Source organism: Ambystoma mexicanum, chromosome 9, assembly GCF_040938575.1.
Source record: "Ambystoma mexicanum isolate Mex_15411 chromosome 9, UKY_AmexF1_1, whole genome shotgun sequence".
NCBI lineage: Eukaryota > Metazoa > Chordata > Amphibia > Caudata > Ambystomatidae > Ambystoma > Ambystoma mexicanum.
Window position 1 is genome coordinate 575,630,878 of NC_090931.1, and position 22,149 is coordinate 575,653,026.

Consider the following 22,149-nt stretch of genomic DNA (forward strand, 5'->3'; position numbering starts at 1 on the left):
GGTCGGTCGGTGAGAAAGGAGGTCAACCAGGCCAGGACCTGATCAGTAATAGCGAGGTTGTCCCAGAGACGATTGTGCAGGATGGCATGGATGACCATGTCAAAAGCAGAGGATAGATCAAGGAGAATGAGGACAGAAGGGAGATTAGAGTCAAGATTGGAGAGCAAGTCTTCACGTGTGTTCAGGAGAGCATTTTCCGTGCTTATGGCAGCTCTGAAGCCAGACTCATGGTCATGGAGGCAACCAAGAGATTCAGTATGTAGATTAAGCTGGGAGGTGGCCAGCTTTTCCAAGAGTTTGCGCAGGAAGGGAGTGATGGAGATCAGGTAATAGTTAGCCAGAGATGAAGGATCGGACGGGGGCTACTTTACAAGGGGATGCAAAGAGAGTGCTTAAGAGGGAGGAAACTGTTCAATTGGCAAAGGAGTGATTGCAGAAATCAGTTAAGGCTGGAGCAAGGGTGTCAATGTGGTCCTTGATAGTTCTGGATGAGCACAGGAGAACCTGCTTTTATGAGACTTACATAGATCAGACTTGTCTAGAAACATCGTTGGGGTTAACAGGGGAAAGGAGGAGAAAGGAGGAGGCAAGATGCATGAGACAGGCCAGGAGTGGTAGAGGAGGAGGAAGAGGAGGTAGAGGAAGAGAGGGTGGACATGATATCCTAAGTTTTAGTAGTGAAATGAGAGGTCAAGGCCGTGCAGAGGGCCTGGGAAGGAACACGAGAGGTAGAGAATGCAGCAGGATTGGCCAGCTCCTAGCAGATTTTGAAAAGTTCGGCTGAGTTATTAGATGCCACAGAGATGCAGGATTGGATGTAGGCTCTCTTCTTAGAGAGGACAGAGAGTCTGTACTGCCTTTGGAGCAGGCGGCATGCCAGTTTGTCAAGGGGTGTGCCTGAGGCCCTCCACTTCTTCTCCGCCGCCCTACACTTGCGTTTAAGGGCGGCAAGGTCTATGACCTAAGAAAGACCAGGTATGGCAAGTTGAGAGGAAAAAAGTGGGGGTGTGGGGAGTCTGTGACCTCAAGATTGACGGTAGGAAAAAAAGGAAAATACCAAAAAGTACAGTCCATGGTCTGCCTTGCCCAACATTTAGGGAATGGTACATCTACAACCTGCTACACTATAAATCCAACCAGGAGACTTATTACCCAAAGTATAATGCAATGCGTAATACAGATATATATTTTTTAAATGTTTTATTTTTAGCTTGTATAATATAGCATATAACCTACAGTATATATTCCAATTGGTTCACGAAGCATAAACAAGATAAGGTACACACATTGATTATTTGCCATGAATGTCATTATTTAATTACATTTCTCCTCCATTACGGTCATAGTGAGGTGAATATCCTTGAGAGGATATCTCAGGGGCAATGGATAGCTCAGGGGCAACGTGCTGTCCTTGGAAGCATGACAACACAGAGCAACACAGGTTCGATCCCCGGGTTCGCGCTTAGAAACCTCTCGGTATTAAGCGTGTTATAAATAACCTATCATATCATATCGGTACGTGAAGCTAGCGCGGGTTGAAGCCAAACCTGCTCCAACTACGAATGATGAAAAGTGGGAGGGTTGACATTGTTGCATAGATTCTTTTGAAAGACTACAATTTAGTTGACTCACTTCGATTGACCTTTTCTCATCCCTTTTCTTTTTTTTTGTCACAGGGTTCCCCGTTTCCTCTCGGTGCCCCATGCCACCTCCTGACCTTCTGACCCCTCCTCTGTATTCCCCTACCGCCATACACAAACATACATATACGTGTGTGTATTTGGTTGACTCAACCAAATTCAGTAAAACAAATTGTAAACTTTCAAAATGCAGTCTGTGAAATTACTGCATAGCGAAAAGTGGCGCATGGCACTTTCTCCTATCACCAGGCCTGACTGTTTTGTCGTTTTTTGTTTGTTAATGTATCTGTGCGCATGCCCACTGGATTTCCGTGCACTATAAATAAATAAATAACACATAAATAAATAAATAAATAAATGGGTGGTGTGACCGAGACCCTATGCTAATACTGATTAATAAGTAGGGCAGGGTGGTTGGTGTGGCCAATTGGAGCCCAATTAATGTGCGATAGATAATAAAGGAGGTGGATGGAGGTGTTTTGGAACATTAGAGAGCGAGCTCATGACATAAAATGAGGGAACAAAGGCAGGAAGAGATGAGGGTGGCTCGCCAGAAGTCCCTGTGCAGGTGAGAACGGTGACAAAATACTAGCCACTAGCCACTTTAGACTTACACAGATGTCTAGGGGGAAAGGGGTTCTACTTTGAAGTTCCATTTCTCCTTTGGGTGGAGAGGGTGCGTTGATCAGAGCTGAGTCTGTGCTGCAGAAAATTGCAGGGCCCACCTCCATTCTCTGAAGCAAGCAAGCGCCTCAGGCGATTGGTGCCGCGGGATGACCCTGGCGTGCAATCTAGCTGCAGAGGGACTCTGAGGTAGGTGGTTATAGAAGTTTCATGAGGGGACAGAGGTATCCTGCTAAGGCAAAACTCTGAGGTAGTGGCTGGTAAGCAGCGCGAGGAAGGTGGCCACACACCAGAGTGAGAATATGCACGTTGCCTCCCTTCACTGAGGCCACTCTTGGTGAGGCCCTTTGAACCTCTGTATACATGCCTGGAGGCAAATGATGTGCCCAGCAATGCCTGTCAGCCAACTGGTCCCGGACAAGAACGCACTGAGAGCGCGCTGGTGACAAAACGGCAGAAAAATTGGGCACACTTTCTACTCAGGTCCACACACTCTTGAACACCTAAAGCCTCAATTTGAAACTTGATCACCTTGATAATGGAAGCATGTTAGTTACACCAGAGAGCACATGTTTTGAAGTCTTGGAGGGCAGGTATGGCTAGTTTACGCAGACATATATGCCAGTGGAACATCAGCCCACAATACATGCATAGTAGCACTATCACAGGCTTATCTGTGCCACTTCGGGTGTGAGCTTGAGCTTAGGCGAGAAGCTCTGAATGAATTTCCCACAGCGTAGGGCAACTGTGAGATAAAGAAGCCCCCAGATGGCGAAGAGCATTGACTGATGTCGCTGTCTGACAGTCAGTTCAGATCAAGGAGGGAGCCTTAAAAAAAACAGATGCATTGTCCCAAAGGGGCAACCACAAGACTCGGAGTAACCGCACCAAGAATTGTTCTGGCATGTTGTGCAGGAAAGACCCCAAACCTCAAAACAGCATTAAATCCAAGGAATAGTGGAGACATTGATGGGTGTGGGGGGGTGCGTTATGGTGCAACCAGCACTCCCCGATGCATCGAGCATTGCACTTATGAAGTAACTTATAAGGCTTCACTGTCTATGTTGAAAGAGGATCTGAACGCCTCTTGAAAAACCAAATGGGGAAGTCTTAGGCAGACCTGAAGAAAGCCATCAGTGCAAACAAGGCAGAGATCTCCGTCCTTGAAGACAGGATCAACGCATGCAAAGTAGACCTTGGTATGATCCGGGAAATGGTGCAGCCGGTGGACTCTTGCTTTTGTCCGGGAAATGGTGCAGCCGGTGGACTCTTGCTTTTGTCTGGGAAATGGTACAGCCGGTGGACTCTTGGTTTTGTCTGACAAATGTGATGATTTAGAAAATTACACCAACAGAGAAAATCTTCTCATTTTCACAGAAAACCTTCACAACTCCATCCCATAATCTGATGAGTGGAGTACATGCGACTGCTTTTCACCGCTGTCACCATTGTCTGCACCGGATGGCCAGATGCTGGCCGGGGCTTGAAGCTCCAACTAGGGAAACTCTTGTGAGGTGTCACAACAAATAACGGAAAGGATGCTCTCCGCGGCAGGAGCACAGCCTCACATCAACTTCGTTGACAGCATGACCAAGCTTTTTCGAGATGCTGCTCTGGTAGCACTTTATGCAGAAGGAAAATGTGACCTGCTGTAGAAGCACTTAAGATAAAGAACGTGCAATGCAGGTGGACTTTACCTTTTGCCGTGTAGTTCCAGTACACAGACGAGGCTGTCACAGTCCGTGCATGCAAAGAGGGACTCACGCTGCTGGAAGTGGCACCATCATCTTCGAATTCACGGACTGTGTACCCCAAAGTCATCGACATCCAAATGACAGGATCACCCTCTAAGAAGTCAACCAGCCACGATAGACTACAGAGGGTTGAAATACCCAGCAACTGTAATGTGACTTTTTTTCTCTCTTTCATCCAGGTGTGTGGCTGGAGTCGGTGTAATAGCAAACATGCCGAGTGGGCAATATAGCCGATGAGTTGGCATCCTAGGTAGAATGGTTTGAGAGCTAGGCTGATCTTCGACATGTTTATTGAGAGTAGATAGTGGAGAGTTATCAGTTTGGTAGAGGCATTTCTCTATGGGTTTTCTTTATCTGTTAGTAATACATATTTAATAGGATAGCAGTAAGGGGTGGGTCTATGGGCAGTGCAACTGGTGTGAGTTGAAAGGTTAAGTTGGTATTTCTGTGAATGTGTTTCCAGCATTGTGTGGATAGAATTTAGTGGCAAGTGGAGGACTGCAAACACTGAGGACCGTAAATTGTATGTATATTATTTCTTCACAAGATGGTTCGAGTCACGTGGGGAGTGGTTGTGCTGGGGTTTAGTACTGTTTATTTCTCACCTACTGTGTGGAGATGGCTTGAATATGGTCCTTGAACATTCAGGCATGACAATATTTGTTTAACAGAGCCAGTTTGTTGTGGGAGCTCTGCACATGCACTTTAGGAGTCGAACCTACTGAAGACATAGCTGTGATTAATTATCCCACCGGCTTAGATACATGGACTGGCCAACCTGATATAATTCAGGAATTAGCTCTGAAATTTGTACTTGTATTTATTCAAAGAACAGGGATTCCAATTTTGATCAGCAATGACATACAATAACAAGTTTACAGATTGAGGAGGCATTCCCAGGAAGAGCGCCTGCAGAATTGCACAAAGAGGAGAACAAGTGGTAAGCCAGTTTATTTAAGTGTGAACAAAGTGGGACATGGACCAGTGACAAAGCAAAACAAACAAAACATATTTAAGAAACAGGTGACTTTCAAAGGTAGCAGGTGGTGCTCCCTCTTTGTCAGGTCAGAGAAGTTTAAGAGTTTAAGCCAAGCTTTGAAGAGATCCACAGACGGGATGGCATTGCAATCTGCTACCCACGTGATGTGATGGGTAGCAGGTTCCAGTGGAGCAGGGTGAAAAGTGAGAAATAGCAAAAGCGAGATGTGGCAAGAGGGGGCATGGGACAGTGAGGGTAACTGCAGAGGAGAAGTGGAGGAAATGAATTGGTGAATAGACAGAGATGCAATCAGTTGGGTACTGAGGAGCAAGACCATTGATAGCTTTGCAGACTAGAAGAACAAACTTGAAAAACGGAGGTTCTACATGCAGAGCCAACCAGCATGGTTTGGCCAAGTAAGAAGTGGTGGAGGATCTGGGTGGATTGTAGAGAAAGTGCAAGTAGCAAAGTGGAGGACTTTGTCTAGGGGGAGGAAGAAGTAGAGAGAACATCCAAGGAGTCGGTACAAGGAGTGGTCATTTGCTGTGCCCAATGGTGTAGATTAGCATTTTTGTAGAGTGGTCAGTAATAATTGGATGAATTTTCCAAATGATGAGAAGGTTAATATGAGCAGCAGGGTTTTGGAAGTGATGAACTGTTGCAGTCGGACGTCACTATGACAGAGGATCTTAGGTTTGCAAGCCTTGTGGGAGGGAGCAAGGCAGTCAGGCTGGAAAGAGCTGATAGAGGGTAGGGTAAGGATTACATTGGATGCTAGGAGACAGATGACTGCGTTTTGGAAGAGTTCAACATGAGGCAATGCAGAGCCATCCAGTGGGATGGCTTGGGTGAAGGGGAAATAAGAGAAAGATAGTAAAGGCCAACAGACAAGATCAATCTTCCTGGGGAGGGGAATAGAGGGTGAACAGCAGAGGCCAAATGACTGATACTTGGGGATGCCATCATGGAGAGGAGTAGGGTCAGTCATTCTAGAGTGCCAAAAGAACCTTTAAGGAGCAACCTTTCAGGCAGGAAGCGAACTAGGAGCGAGCAGGTTTTTAAGATACAAGATACTGGGGAGCAAGGAAGAGGGAGGAGTGCTCCACAGTGGTGAACGTGGCAGAGAAGTCCAAAAGGATGAGTACAGAGAAAGTTGGGAAAGTTGGATACATGGAGTGCAGTGTTGGTGGAGTGTTTATTGTGGAAGCCACATTGAAGTGAGTCGCCAAGGCCATTACCCTCAAGGTATTTAGTGATATTATTGAAGACCACTAGCTCAAGGACCTTTGAATAATGAGGAAGGAGGGAAAGTGGGAGACTTATCTCTTGGAAGTTTAGGTGATCAGAGGGTTTGCTCAAAAGTGATAGGACGGTTGCAGATTTGAAGGAAAAGAGTCCAGAGGCAAGAGATGTTCCAAATCTTAGCAAGATACTAATGGGCCTGTGATTGACCATCTGAGGACCAAACATGTCGATCAGAGTGCAGGATGGGTTGGAGCTGCAAAGGATGGGTGCTAAATTGGGGGATTTAAGGGAGAAGAAGTTGAGTGTAGAAGGGATAGGGAGAGGTGGCGGACAGAAGAAGATTTGGGGAAATGAGAGAGTGGAGGGCTGTCACAGTTATACATTTTAGATACTTTAGAGGAAAAGTGGTGAGCAAAGACATTAGCAAAGATGGAGTAGGCAAAGATTATTGGCTTTCTGCAAAGCTTGGAGGGTATATGAACCCTTGAGGGGGTGATCACAAACAGAGGCGATACGATTTGTCAAGTAGGAGTATTTGGCAGAGTCTAGTGCAGAAGGGAGGGCAGCAACAGAGTTTCTGTAGTCTAGGAGTAGGGTGGGGTCTGTGATTTGGGACAGCATCATAAATCATGACACATGTTTGTTTTGAGCATCTGAGTCTCAGAGGTGAGCCATGGCTCAGGCCAGGGATGGGATGAAGTCAATGTGCATGCAGGGCAGTGTTGGTCAAAGAAAGTTATAAGTGCATATTGGAAGTCAGAAAAAGCAGGGCCAATGGAAGAGGCATGACTAGTGAAATTGTAGGTGTTTGAGTTCCACCACTAGGTTGACAACTGAGTCTGAGGGGCTTTCTGGAAAGGTGGACTCGTAAGAAAGAGGTCTGCGTGTGAGCAGAAAGGACAGGTTAGTGTGATGACTTTGGTTAATGCTTGATAAGGAGTGATTTGAAGTTTCAGATGTCCATAGTTGGTGCTGCTATAACTCTGAGCTGCCCTTGTGTAGCACGGTAATCCCTGGTGGGTGGAGCATGTGTGCTTCCAACTTGTGGTCATCCATCTCAGGAATCTCAGTTTTGTTCTTGGCCATAGATCAAGGGGGGATAATGTTGTAGGGTGATGCATTCTGTACTGCCGAGTCCCATCACACACATTCGGTGGCCCTGTATTAGTCTTGCCTTCAGAGTGTTTCTTGTCCTCTGTGCTTGTGTGCTTCACTGGGCCGAAGGCTGCTTGAAGGTGCTTGCATTTAGTCTAAGATGGGCCCCACTCATGCACTTTGTTGCTGCCTAACACATAAGAGAGTGAGTAAGCCCACATATACATCTACTTGGTTGATTAACCCTCACATGGCTACTTTGTTTCCTTAAAGGCAGAGTGATGAGGGATCCTAGTGCACAACCGTGCAACAAAGCATCACATTTGACCGCAGGGAGGCCCTTGACTTTGAACTTAGTCCAGAGAAGCCCAAGAGCCAGAAAACAATTTGGGCCTCATTACGACCCAGGCGGTAAGTTACCGCCTGGGCCGTGACTTTACCACCATGGCGTAAACTATGTTTACGCCATGGTGGTTGGCGGACTTACCGCCCCATTCCGAGGTCGGCGGGGCGGTAAGTCCCCAATCCCCATTTACCCTTCCCCATTCCCATTTTTGCCCCATAGGGCATAATGGGAGTGGGGAAGGCGTTAATTACGCCACCGTAAATTACGGTGGCGTAATTAACTCCATGGTCCCTTAGCGCCATGGATTTTAACACCTGCTAAAAGCAGGTGTTAAAACCTCCATGGCGCTAAGGGACCTCGTACTCAGGCGGTAAGGGTCGGCGCTGTTTACGCCGGCGTAAACCCCTTACCGCCTGAGTCGTAATGAGGCCCTTTGTGATTGACAGAGGATTCCATCCAATTGCAGACGCCCTAAGATGTGAGGGTGAAGGTAACATAAAAGGGATTTTCACCATAGCGAAGTACACAGTATTTATTGCCTTTGGGGAACTCTACCCCACACAGAGAAACCAGAAATGCCCAGACTTTGAGTCCTGGTTCCCAAAGCTAAAGTGGAAGGGCTATGTAGTTTTAATACACTTTAGTTGGGCTTCAGCTGAGTTCCATGTGATTTATTTAGTCATCATCTTTCTTGTGAATAGTTTCAACAGTCTTTTATCAGTTTAGTATGCTTTACATTCAATTGATAATGGCCCAGTGTACAATCATTTCTGTATGTATTCATTATTATTTTGTTAAAAGAAAATATTGAGCACAGGCTACTAGCCCACTCCCAAACTACCCTACACTAAAAGCTAGACAGGTTTAAAGAGAGAGGGCAGTGACCCTTTATTGCCCCCTGACGCAACATACCTTCCCTGCTACCCATAACACCCTTTAAATCCTTACAGAATTGAGTTCAATATAGTACTATTATTATTTTAAATAATTAACGTAGGATTTTAAAATGAGAAATGCGCATGGAAAGTATGTTTCTCTTTCCCTTGAATAATAGTATGTGTCTTTACATTGAATGCAGTGGGAATGGCAGAGCTCTAAAAAGTGGATATCAGAAAATGCACATAGGAGACTTAGCTATTTGAACATATTTGTACAATTCTTTGACACATTGTAAACATATACTACTGATCACAGTAAGATAACGAGCAATAGGTGTCTTTACCCCTGTGATGCTGCATTCTATATTGTATATGTGCAGCCAATAATCCAGAGAAAAGTAAAACCCACTAAAGTTAGAGGTGCTTTGCCAGATAATACAAAAATTGGTGTACCTGGGTGTTATGGGTGTGTTTTTATTTTATAGTTTATCTAATTAACTTTTCCAAAAATATGAACATAAAAGTAAATACTACTTCAACTGTAAATTCAGACCAATATTATTTTTTTTTTATTTTTTATTTTATTTACATTTATAAAGCGCTCACACAGCCCGCAGGCATCGAGGCGCTGTTACAGAATTGTTAGTTTTTCTTAGTTGTGTAATTGTGTTTTTTCTTTGTCTTAGTTACGTATTTATAACGCGCTTAAACACTCGGAGGTTTCTAAGCGCGGACCCGGGGATCGAACCTGTTGTTGCTTTGTGTCGTCTTGCTTCCAAGACTCGCACGCTGCCGCTGTGCTATCCTCCCGGGATAACTTAAATGTTATTAGGTGCACGTATTCTTATGACAATCGAACAGAGTATACACATTTTGATCACAGCTGCTACGTGTTACGAGCCCTGTTAGGCGCTTTTTCAAGGCTTTCTTTGTTAGTTTTGTAGTGTGGCATTCATTGTTTCTTAGCCTAGGTCCTTCTATACTCATATCACTTGGAGATTTGCATAGGATTTATAAACACTTCTTGGTCAGTGCAACCTCTTTTCATATTCGTGGCGTGCCTCTTTTTCTTTAGTTAATTTGTGCACAGTTTAAAATGAGGGCTTTTCAGCTTTGTCATTATTGTAAGCGTCTTTCCATCTTGCATATTCTAGTGGAATGCTATAATGTTTCTCTCATTTATGCACCAAGGAGGAGAGAAATACCACCATATGAAAAGATGTTACACGGACCCAAATGTTTTCATCTGCCTCTCCCTCGCCCATTTCTCTTTCTTCGCCTGCCCCTCTTCTGCCAACCCCCTCTTTCCCTTATCTTCCTTCGTATCCACTTCGCCTCTCCCACTTTCACTTCTCCCAGTCAATCCCCCAAATTCCGCACACCTCTTTCCTGACTCTTCTTCCTCATCGGCCTCCTCTCGCCCCATCACACACTTCCTTCTCTCCTTCTCTCACTTCCCTCAGTTCACTCTTCCTTGTCAAATTCACCCACTGAACTCCACGAGTTTGCATTCTCTCCTGTCCCAAACGTAGGTTTCAAGCACCCTCCTCCCTCATCAGCCTTCCCTACTCTCTTTGTCCATCATGTCACACCACCCTTTACTCACTCACCTCACCTAAATGCACTCGTGCACGTTCTTAACCCACTTGCTTGTTTCCTCACGCCTCTTCCTCACTTCCTGTACAAATCCCCATTATCAATGCAAGCCTACTTCCCCTTCCGACCCCTCTTCTGTGTACTCGCCTGTCCTGTCCCTTCAGTCAACCTCCCTTTTACTCACTCCACTCACCCACACTCTGTCCCATCCAATGTCTCAATTTCACACTAATCAACCACCCCCACATCCACCTTTTCATCTGTCCAGTCCCTCCTCCCTCACACCTATTTCTTCATTCCCCCTCGTCCCTGTCTAATACCCCATCCCACGCACCCCTTGCCCCTTATCTCCCCGGTTCCCTTCACTTCCATTGTCCCATGACCTTTCTAATGACTCCCCAAGGGGATGGGGTGCTGAATTGTCATTCCAGAAGCAGTTACAGGTGAAACATACAGTCCCATCAATGGCTGTGACATGTTGTGTCACCCAGTTTGAATGACAGCTGCTTTTGAAGTCGAATGATGTTTGGTCAGTGTAACTAACACTAGTGCAAGATTCCACAACCAGCGTCTCTCCAGATGTTTTGGACTTTGACTCCCATGGTTCCTTATCATTAACTTTGCTGGCTAGGGTTAATGGACCATGTAGTTCAAAACATCTGATAGCCACAGGTTGCAGTCACCTGGGCTAGTGTGGTGCATGGACTGAGCAGACACCCACCATTAGTTGATTGCAGTGCTGGCCTCGCCTTTATTTCACCGATCAAATGTTTTGGTAGGTTGTAGCTGTGACGGGCACATCCGTGGGAGCAGGGTTTTCTGCTGCTTGCGACACGCTGATATCTCAGGTAAGGTGGAATCATCCACATGCATCCTACTTTCTTGCGTATAATGATTTGCTACTCACTGTGTTCTCTTCCTCAACGCTAAACTCTGATGACATGAGTTATCTGTAATGGGATTGGCCACATGATGGCCCGAATTTGATAAGTTCTTCCTTATTTGAGCTGCACCTTTGAATTATTATATCCATGCCATGGTCTGTTGGTGATATGTCTCTGGGACAGAAGACATTATTTCTCTCATTGGCCCCACCCATTTTTCAATCAATTAGTTAATACTTTAAATCGTTTTCACCTATTTATTTACTCTGCAAAATGTACAAAGCAGAACAGGTACCATAGAAAAAATATTCAATTTATCAAAAGATATGGGAACAAATTGTTCCTGGATTGGCTATTTTCATAGTTCGTAGTAATTTTCCATTTTATGTTTTTTTTTGTTACTTACATTTATGATGTCATTCTGTTTTTTTTATAACTCCTGTATTTATACATTGACAGCTATGTAACATTGTATACTTTTCAGATTTGTACATTTCCATATTGATTTGGGTGCTCTTATCAAATAATATAAATCTAATTCACTGAAAACAGAAACATGTCCAGTAATTCGTATCTTCAAGCAGGATCGGGATTACTGTTATATGGAGGGACAAGAAGGGGCCACTCGCCAGCGCAAGAGGAGATGGTGCCAAGGATAGGGACAATCAGGGGAAACACTGAATCAAGCCGCAATGAAAACGTGAATCCCACACTGTCTCAAAAACCTAAGAAAGGTGGCCTCGAAATAAAGAAGGACTTAACAAGGGGCTCACAAGACGCAGTCACCGAGGCACGATTACTACTAATCAGATAGCACCATAAATTCCCGCCAGGAGCATGCTTACTTGCGTAAGGCAGATCTTTTTGGGGTACATACTTTTCTCAAAGGATGCTCATATTTCTTCTGTTACGGATAATCCTTTCCACGACAAGAGTATTGTTGGTGTTTTTCCCTTATTAATAGTTACATGATCTGTTTGTCACTCACCATTAGAATGTCAAGAATTCTTGGACATTGCATAGAAATTAATTCATAATACCATTATCACAAACCCTACATAGAACAATAGAAAAGAGATAATTTAACCAAATGTGCTGGACATCACCTATTTCCATTGGAGATTTAAAATATCCTTCCACACACTGACCGTCTTGACTTACACATTTTTTGTTACTAAAATATTCTTTTTTGGCTACTGTAATAGGATTCAAATCTAGGCCCCTGTCACATTTTAATAGATTTTAAAAATCATTACTGAAGCCCATTGCGATGAGTTCTCTCTGGCCTACAATCAGGTCACTTCTCTCAGAGATGTATTGCCAAAACTCATAGGCCCTCTTAAAAGACCAGAACATATGCCTGATACCCCATAGGCATCTTTCTGCACCAATTAGAGATTGCTCTCTGAGAGTCCTGCTTAATGCATTTGTAATGTGGTCTAAAACATATGATACCCTTAAATTTGATGAATGAGCAGTATGCTTTGATCTGGCATACACTTCATGACAGAAGACAGCATCCGTTGACTGTTGCATCAGTTTGCACAGATCAGATGGCACGCAACATAGAAGTGCCATCCATGAGCTTGGCCTGTGTCGTTGGTTTCCTCACAACAAAACAACTCGCAACATCGACAGGTGATCTGGTTGCTCTGACGTCTGTCAGATCCCTCACTCTCCAGCCACATCTCCTGTTGTACTTTTTTGCTAACAATGAACATAGAAAAGGTGCTGTTTCTTGAGCTCCCTTTGCTTCGTTCATGGCGGCCATATTTGTTTTTTGGTAAACAGGTTTGCACCTGTACCTCGTGCTAGTTGGGAGTTATCAGCTAGTGCAGTCCAAACTGTGGGTCTTTGTTGCCGCAATAAAGTAAACAGCAATAGTAAGGGATTGATCCTGCATCAGAAGTTATGCAAGTTAATAAGATACTATAACGAAAACAAGTTGAGGTACTTTTTTGTTCTAACACCCAAGAGATAGGTTGTGGAGGAACGACCAATTCTTAACCTGGTGAAGGCATAGATTTTGCTGATTACCCTCTGCTGCATTTTATAAACCTAGGGCACTCACTTGAGTAAGGTGAAAGGTTCCCACCTTGTCCTGCCCACCTAGCAATATACAATATTTAGATCACCCTAGCAGATTCATTTAACAGGTTCCCTGAGTGCCCTTTGTTCAAACTGAACTGAGTAAGCCTGTGTGCTGCATACACGGATACCCATCACACCAGTGAAACATCCACATCACTTAACAAAAGAGACCCGTAGCCTACTCCCTGGTCTCCCCATTCCTGCTCCCCATTCCTGGGCACTTCACACTCTCCGCAACAGAGCAGATATGTGCGTTCTCAAATCTTCCAGCTCCCTATTATTTGCAGGTTATTGTGCAAAAGGGTGGGCAAGGGTTAGGGGATGCTGGGGTTAACTTCCAACAGTAATCTAGAGTATTTTGTTTTTTATGAGAAGAGTTGTTAACAAATACACTCCCCATTTCTCTGCATGCCCATGCTTCAGGAATTCAGAATATTTTGTTAATTATAAGGTTTGTTGGAGGTTGGATTTGGTCACAGTGAAATAGTTTCTTAGAACCCAGTCCCAATGCGCAAATTATCACTCCACTGTTTCTTCAATCTGTGGGTATCTGCTTCTTGGTTCATTTTAAGGAGAGATTAGCAGGGCATAGGACACTCTTCCTTGTAGGCCTCACACAAGCCTCCAATACACACACCACAACGACTTGGATGACAAGTTGCTTTCTTTCGTTTTTTTTTCTTCTTATATAGTTCTTTGTTGACTTTTTTCTTTACATCCCCCTTTCACCATCCATTCATACTGAACATATCCCCCTGTTCTGTCCTTCCTTTCTTCCCAACTCATCTACCCCTTTCTTTATCTATCAATCTATCTATCTATCTATCTATCTATCTATCTATCTATCTATCTATCTATCTATCTATCTATCTATCTATCTATCTAAACAATCTGCCTATATATATGTCTAGCCACCTATTACCAACTTTCTTTCCCCATCACTACTCCATTTCCCTTTCATTTCTTTCCTTACTGCCTTTCCCGTGCCGTTACCTCATTCCTTACGTCCTCCCTTCATTTCCTCCTTCGCCCTTCCCCGTCTATTTGTCCTTAGCCATCTCTCCTTTTCTGTCCTGCGTTCTTTCCCTTTTCCCCTTCTCCCATTTTTCCTTTACTTATTTTGTTCCACTCTCTGTCTTTTTCGGTTTCTCTTATCCCTACTCTACCCTGTCAATGACCAATAACCACTGCTCCCGGGTCCAACTGGTTAGTTATTTTTGACATTTGCTGAGAAGAAAAGTGATAGAACCAACATTTCACAATCTGGATGTGCTTTTATTTGTTTTTCTTTGGTTTGGGAATTTTGCTGCCTCTTACCTATGCCGTCCTAGGCAAATATCAAAGTATTAGGAGGCCAGCCCTGGTCCTAAGATAACCTAGTGTCAGAAGCATTCCAATACAAATTATGGAGGGATGAACAGATCTTTAGCAATGCAATGGCAGAAACCGCATAAATCCTGAATCATCAATTACATTGATTCTGACCTCTTTGCTGGATTCTTTGGATGAGGAATGACAATCAAAAAGTTGTTATGCTGATATACAAGGGATACATGAACTCTAATCTTAGGAATGCATTGTTACGTGTTTATACAAGGGATACATGAACTTTAATTTTAGGAATGCGTTGGTTGTTATGCGCTTATTCAAGGGAAACATGAACTCTAATCTTAGGAATGTGTTCATTGTTATGGATATACAAGGGATACATGAACTCTAATCTTAGGAATGCATTGAGTGTTATGCGCTTATACAAGCGATACATGTACTCTAATCTTAGGAATATGGTGATTGTTTTGCGTTTATACAAGGCATACACACATTCTAATCTCAGGAATGCGTTGATTGTTATGCGCTTATATAAGGGATATATGAATTCTAATATTAGGAATGCAATGATTGTTTTGCGTTTTGTACAAGAGATACATGAACTTTAATTTTAGGAATGTGTTGATTGTTATGTGTTCATACAAGGGATACATGAACTCTAATCTTAGGAATGTGTTGCTTGTTATGCACTTCTACAAGGGATCTATGAACTCTAATCTAGGGAATGTGTTGATTGTTTTGTGTTTTGTACAAGAGATGCATGGCCTTTAATCTTAGTAATGCTTTGATTGTAATGTACTTTTACAAGGGATAATACATGTACTCTAATTTTAGGAATACATTGATTGTTATGCATTTATACAAGGGATACATGAACTCTAATCTTAGGAATGCATGGATTATTATGTGTTTGTGCAAGGGATACATGAACTCTAATTTTAGGAATGCATTGATATTTTGACAGACCATTGCATTTGCAGAGAGTGCACTATAATTAGATATGACCAGAGACACTGTTATTTTCCCCTCAAAGAGCGGGGAAGCTGGTAGCGGGTATTTCTTACTGCGTGACCCGCTTCATCAGGGAAATCCTGACAAAAATAGCATGGATCAGAGAAAACAGGCAAACAACCTGTGTTCTCCTGTTTTTTCTTATCCTCTGTTTAACGACTCCACAAACATGAGTCAGTAAGAAGCCTTTTTCTTCTGGAATGGGTCCTTTTTCTCTGTTAACTCCTCGATTGTCACCTCATTAATAATAATAAGGTCAACGTCAGTTACAAATAAATGAAACTGTAATTCTGAAAAGTATCTTTGATTGAAAAAAAAAATGGTTAGGAAACATAAATGAGGGATTCCCAAGAATAAAGTGTGTGTTTTTTCCTTTAGATTCAGTCAGAAAGTCTTGAATCACCATGGATTCCAGATGCTTTTTACAGCTGGAAAAAGCAGGCAGGTCCCATGGGACTACAATCCTTCTATGTGTTTTGTTTCCAAGCCCATAAAACCACATACAAAAATCCATTCTATAATATTCAATAATTAACATCAATGAAATACAAAAATTAAATTAAAATGAAGGCACTTGTAACTGTGTTCAGAAGAATGCAGAAAAAAACTATTAATCAAAACTATTTCAAAATCATTACCATCTGTAGTAATATACATTTGCAACCCCCTATTTCATCTATGAAAAGGCACTACAATAGCATAAATGGCTAAGGTAAGGGAGGAGTGCTGTTGCATCTTTCAATATAGAAACAGATTACACATTCTAACCATGGGTTATAAACTAAAAGCCAGAATTGTATCTAATACCCTTGCATCTCAGTGTACTCTTTCTACTTGGAAGTGCTTTCAAAGGAAAGGAGCATGCACATTACATATCATTGCCATTACTACGTTCTAGGACCATTTTCATGTTGTGGGCTTAAAATAAATAATAATACGATCTGCAAAACCCGACAACTCCCACGATCCTGGCAGACAGCAACTATTGTGCCAATTTACAAACGGGGCCAAAGACATGACCCAAAAAATTACCGACCCATTGTGTTATTAGATGTTGTAGGGAAAATCTTTGGAACTTTTCTCTTTGCAAAATTCAACAATTGGACAACTATACATGTTTGGTACGACCCGTTTCAAACAGGGTTCATCAAGAACATTGGTACATCGGCAAACATTGCATTGGTGAACATTCTTAAGGCCCAAAGCCATCAGTCAGGGATGAGGATCTACATTGCCTTTGTTGACCTTGTTCAGGCATTTGACAGAGTCGATCGTAACCGTCTGTGGATAAAGTAGAGCGATCAAGACTGCCCGGATGGAATATTACAACCACTGATCCAATTATACTCAAACACCTCAGTAACTGTCCGCCTAAACAGAGAGGGTCTACGGAGTCAACCAATCCCCAGCTCGAGGGGAGTCAAACAGCGCTCTCCTTTGCCCCCTGCCATTTACAACTTCTTCATTGTGGACATCAATGACCACGAACCTCTACTGCGAATATTCCCACCAACAATCGGGAATTCTAAGATCAACAGACTATTTTACGCCAATGACCTGATCATGATCGATCAGACTCCTATTGGCCTCTAAAGGCAACTGGACAGCTTACAACGGTACCTTCAGCAAAAAGCTCTAGCATTGAATGAAGACAAAACTAAGATCATCTGTCTACAGAGAACCAAAAGAAGCTGAACCGTCCGAATTGGTTCGTGAACGGGAAAGAAATCGAAGAAGTGGATTCCATCAAATACCTGGGTGTCCACTATAACAACAGTTCAGTATAAGCCCAAGCTCAAGAGCTACTGATATCTAAAGTCAAGATCCTAGCTGCTCAAGGACGCTTGATGGATAACAAGTTTGGTTGGTTCTCTATGGTAGCCATAGTTAACTTCTATAGAAATAAGGTCATCCCCATACTAACCTATCGCGCAGAAGGCACGATTCACATACCTACCAAACTATGGCCTACTCTCATTCTGGAGAAAGATACTAAACCTTCCAAACGCTGCAAGCACTACAAGGATCAGAAATGAGCGTGTCTTATCGTCCCTTACCTCAATCGTGGAATGGAAAGCCTTGAGTCTTTACAGGAAAAAATTCCACCATTCAGTGCTCCAATTTTCAAGATCCTTTACGACGAAATTCAAATCAGCAAAAATGATGTACTGAATATCTGGGTGCTAAACACAAAGGCAACCCTGACAGAAATTGGCAGCTCTGAGAAAGAACCAGTAGCTAATCCACTGAGAGTAAAAAGAAAACTACCCGAGCTGGATTGGATCCGAACATCTGAAGAGGCCTCCAAAAGTACCCTGGCAAAAGACCTAACCTCGATTGACATAAAACTGAATCATCGTAGAGGGTACCTAAAGAGATTTCCTGACAGATCCTTTCGAGACACCTTCCTTCGAATGAGGCTGAATTTGCTCAAAACAAATGAAGTGAACTGTATTCGAGGAACATCAACCTCAGGAGTCTGTCGATTCTGCATACAGACTGAAGAAACTGAATCAATCAAACATCTCCTGCTAACTTGTCCGAAATGGAACACTGAAAGAACAAAATACTTGTCACCATTAGCAACAAACTTCCCATGTATCAGTGAAGAATCCTTCTGGAAGACCCTCATCTGTGGAGAAAAGACAAAAACGGTGATAGCAGCAGTTTCCATGATGAACTTAATCATTCCATCACTTGAGCAAGATCCTTGATTGACCCAGATAGAAACCAGAAAACAAACCGATTCGAATGGAGAGTAATTCCATAACGTTCAAGTACTATCGTGGTTCAGTATCATCAAAATTGAATGGACACAAAGAACTTCAAACTTAACGCGATACTTTCTTTTTGTAAAAATTGATTGATTCAATTAAACCAAATTAAAAAAAAGAATAATAATAAATAAATAATAAACATAATATTATCTAGGTCAGAGAAACACACTGATTCACAGAAATTTAACAAATATTTTAAACCAAGATTCGGTCAGTTATAAGATGCCAGGGCCAGTTCTTTGGACCTCTGGAACCAGGCCCTTTTAATAAACCTCACCACATGCCTTTGCATATTTGATTTACAAAGGATGTCACCTCACCCAGTGTCCTAATTCCACTGGACCTTAGGCCAGGCTTCAGTCATTGATTCCTGATTGATTTATATAATGTGCAGAAAAATAAGGAATGGACACGGTGCTCTCTCCCAATCACAGAGTATGGCTACCTGTAGCAGTGCCAGTTAAGTGTACCAGCCAATGGAAGAATGCCCATGCAATATTTGCCATATAGTGGTTTAATTTAAAAAGGCTAAACTTCACTGTTTGGTTGTAAGATAACCATCCACCAAGCAAGAGAAATGGTTATTTCCCGGTGTATCCTCCACCAAAGAAACTGTTTCCTTATGGAAGAAGGGGTTTCCCACTGGCTAACCAAGTCCAGTTTTTCAAAATATGCTTAACGCTCTTAAGCCAAGCCAAGAAGTCCCATCTGGTGTCTGGACATGTCCATCAATGCTTCCTTACATTTGACCAATGATTGGCAGTTCCAGAGTCTTAACCAGTATAATATGTATTTCAACTGCACCTCATGCTCTACCCCATGCTCTACCCCATGCCCATGTGTACTAATAGCATGTGTGATAGTATATTTTGTGTGCCTTTTGGCAGATCCAACATATGTTTCAAATATTACTTCTACCCAAATGCTGACAGGCTCCAGTTTAACTAACGCAAATATTCTGTACCTGAAAGGCTTACAGATTTACTTTGGGCCTTATAAACTTCAATTGTTAGGGGGATGGTATTTCCTCTATCCACTAATGATTTGTCATGTAGGATACCAGCATACGTGGCAAAAAAATTTGCAAATGAATTGCCACCATTTATTAGGACTTTCGTGAATAAGTCTTTACAAGACTCCCAAGTTCCTAAAGCTTTAAAAAAAAGCATTAATAAAGCCACTTTTAAAAAAATCCAATTTAGACCCGGAAATAATGAAGAATTATCGACCGGTGGCAAATTTGATGTGGCCAACAAAAATATTGGAAAAAGTGTCTTGTTCCCAATTCCAAGCATTTGTAGACAAGGAAGAACTGTTGGATAAACTTCAGTCGGGTTTTGGTCCAAATCATGGTACAGAGTCAGCATTGCTGGCCGTACATGACGATTTGTTAAAGGCTGCGGATGGGGGAAACTCAACAGTATTATTAATGTTGGACTTATCCGTGGCCTTCGACACTGTGAATCATAAGATAATGGCACAACGAATAGGGAAAGTGGGAAAAGCATCCAAAGAAGTGGTGAGATGGTTTGAATCATTTCTTCAAGATAGATCGCAGAGGGTTATATTGGATGGATTTATTTCCCAGATGGTTCAGTTGGAATCCGGGGTTCCCCAGGGTTCCTCTTTATCCCCTCTCATTTTCAATCTGTACTTCCGTCCAGTCTTTTGAATATTTAAAAAATATGGTTTGTTGTTTTCATATGCAGATGACACACAACTTTATATGGAACTCCAGAATAGTGAGGACACCTTCAAAAGAATTAATCAATGTATGGAAGAACTCAAGGAGTGGATGACTGATAACCACCTACAGCTAAATACAGCAAAAACAGAAATCATACTATTTGGTCCAAAGAATATAATATCACAAGAAAGCCAACATTTTCCTCCATTGATTTTAGGAGAACAACTGCAGTATGCTAAAAAAGTTAAAAACTTAGGCTGTTGGTGGCAGGACAATTTGGGAAGTGAGAGTCAGGTGGGAGCAAAGGTAAAAGCAGTACACTTTGCATTGCTATCTCCGCAGAGTATACTGCCTTATATCCCAATAGAAGACAGGGCAGCTGTGGTGGGGGCAGTGACTAACCCCCACCTAGATTACTGTAACAGCCTGCTAGTCAGAATCCCGTAAAAACAGATGGACAGACTGCAAAAAGCACAGAATGCAGCAGTTAGAGTAATTGGGAACCTTAGAAAACGAGATCATGTATCAGCAATGCAGAGATCTATCCACTGGTTGATGGTGGAGGACAGAATTAAGTTTAAGATGGCATGCCTAGTTTTTAAATGTTTGAAAGGGCTTGCACCTGCATATTTGACTGACCAGATCACATTATATCATCCTATGTTCAAAGGAGAAACTCCGGATCTGTACTCCTCGAACTAAATGTGTATCAAGAGGAGACAGAAGCTTTGGAGCCTTTGGCCCAAAAGTTTGGAATGAACTCCCATTCGAATGTGCGAAACACTGGATATATTTAGGAAGAAACTGAAAACCTTCCTATTTAAATAAGGAGGAAAATTGTAGAACTAGAGTTATACTTTTGCCCTTACTCTGTATTCCAACACTTCAGCAATAGTTAACATCTGCGCCCGAATACCGTTAATTCTTTATAAATTCCTCAAAATCAAAATAAAATCAAAATCCTCTATAATGCTTGGGAAAATTAATAGTGACCCATGCACTTCTTTTGAAAACATCTTCACTCTTACCTCTTTCTTACTTCCAAGAATCATTACTGCTAAAACAAGCCCCTTTGGTGATCAAAACTATTCACCCATTCAGTTTTCTCCATTGAAATAGAGAGGTTATGCATCAACATTTTACATGTGTGGCCAAATCCTTCATCATGCCGATTTGGTGATAATTGTCAAGCTTCTTTTGGAGACGCATTTGGGCCCAGGGGTTGGAGCTGCATCATCATCTAACCGGAGAATCTGCAGTTTTTCACCATTGATGATAGGGGGATCAGCCGCCATAGCTGGTATCTCCACCAACAGTTTGTTACTGAGGAAGGAACTTTCAGAGCACCAAGGCAACTCTAAAGAAGTGGGTGTGGCACACAACCAAAGGCCACCTTTAAATCGATGAGAACTATGCAAAGTGCCTATTCCCTTTAAATGATGACACAGATCCTGGTCAACAATCCCTATACTTTTTTCAAAACCCACCTGTAAGTGGGTTAATACCTTGGTATCGAGGGTCCCTGCTTCAATCAGTAGAGGCACATTTTACTATCTACCGTTCCAAGGATGTCAATGAACAATATCAGCGATAATTCTCTAGAATATTTCTTTCACCCCTTTTAGAGATTGGTACAATTTCAGTCCCATGCCAGGTGAAAGGTAAACAATTTTGTTAATTGATTGCTTTCAGAAATATAGTCAGGAAAGGCACCCACACCAGGGATTCATAATTGAACAGCTTAATAGGGAGCTTATCGAGTCCCGGCGCATTCCCTCATTTTTGTCCACTGCACCACTTATATCCTTTTATACATTAATCAGACTCTTAGCTGCATCCTGGATAGTTATATGAAGGCTGCTTTTCAGTTCCTTGGGAAATCTGATCGTGGGGATTCATTGTAATGATGGCCCCCATATAAGTACTTTCCAGCTGGCATTCATAATGTTAGATTTGGACTTTCTGTGTCTCAGGAATATCTGCTCATGATAGTGCTTACATAAGTCCGAAGAAAGCTTTCATGATTGCTAACAGTTCCCTATTTACGGCCTCGTGAGTATGGCAAATTGGAGTGATTGAAAAACAGGCAGACACATGCTCACTCTGTTTTCTCTGCTCTGCGCCATTTTTCATTAGGATTTCCTTGAAGGAGCGATGTACAGAGCGGGAAATAAGCTCCAAAATACGAAACCAACAGCGTCTCTGCCTTTATC

At 42.5% G+C, this 22,149-nt stretch overlaps 1 protein-coding gene across 1 annotated transcript in view; it reads left to right on the forward strand.

Moving 5' to 3' along the window:
* Positions 1 to 22,149, forward strand: part of LOC138488296 (multidrug and toxin extrusion protein 1-like) — a 419,915-nt gene that overhangs the window by 159,004 nt on the left and 238,762 nt on the right. Inside the window, exon 3 of the mRNA XM_069615179.1 lies at positions 10,937 to 11,005. Within this exon, the coding sequence (XP_069471280.1) occupies positions 10,937 to 11,005 (69 nt within the window). The remainder of the gene's footprint in view (positions 1 to 10,936; positions 11,006 to 22,149) is intronic.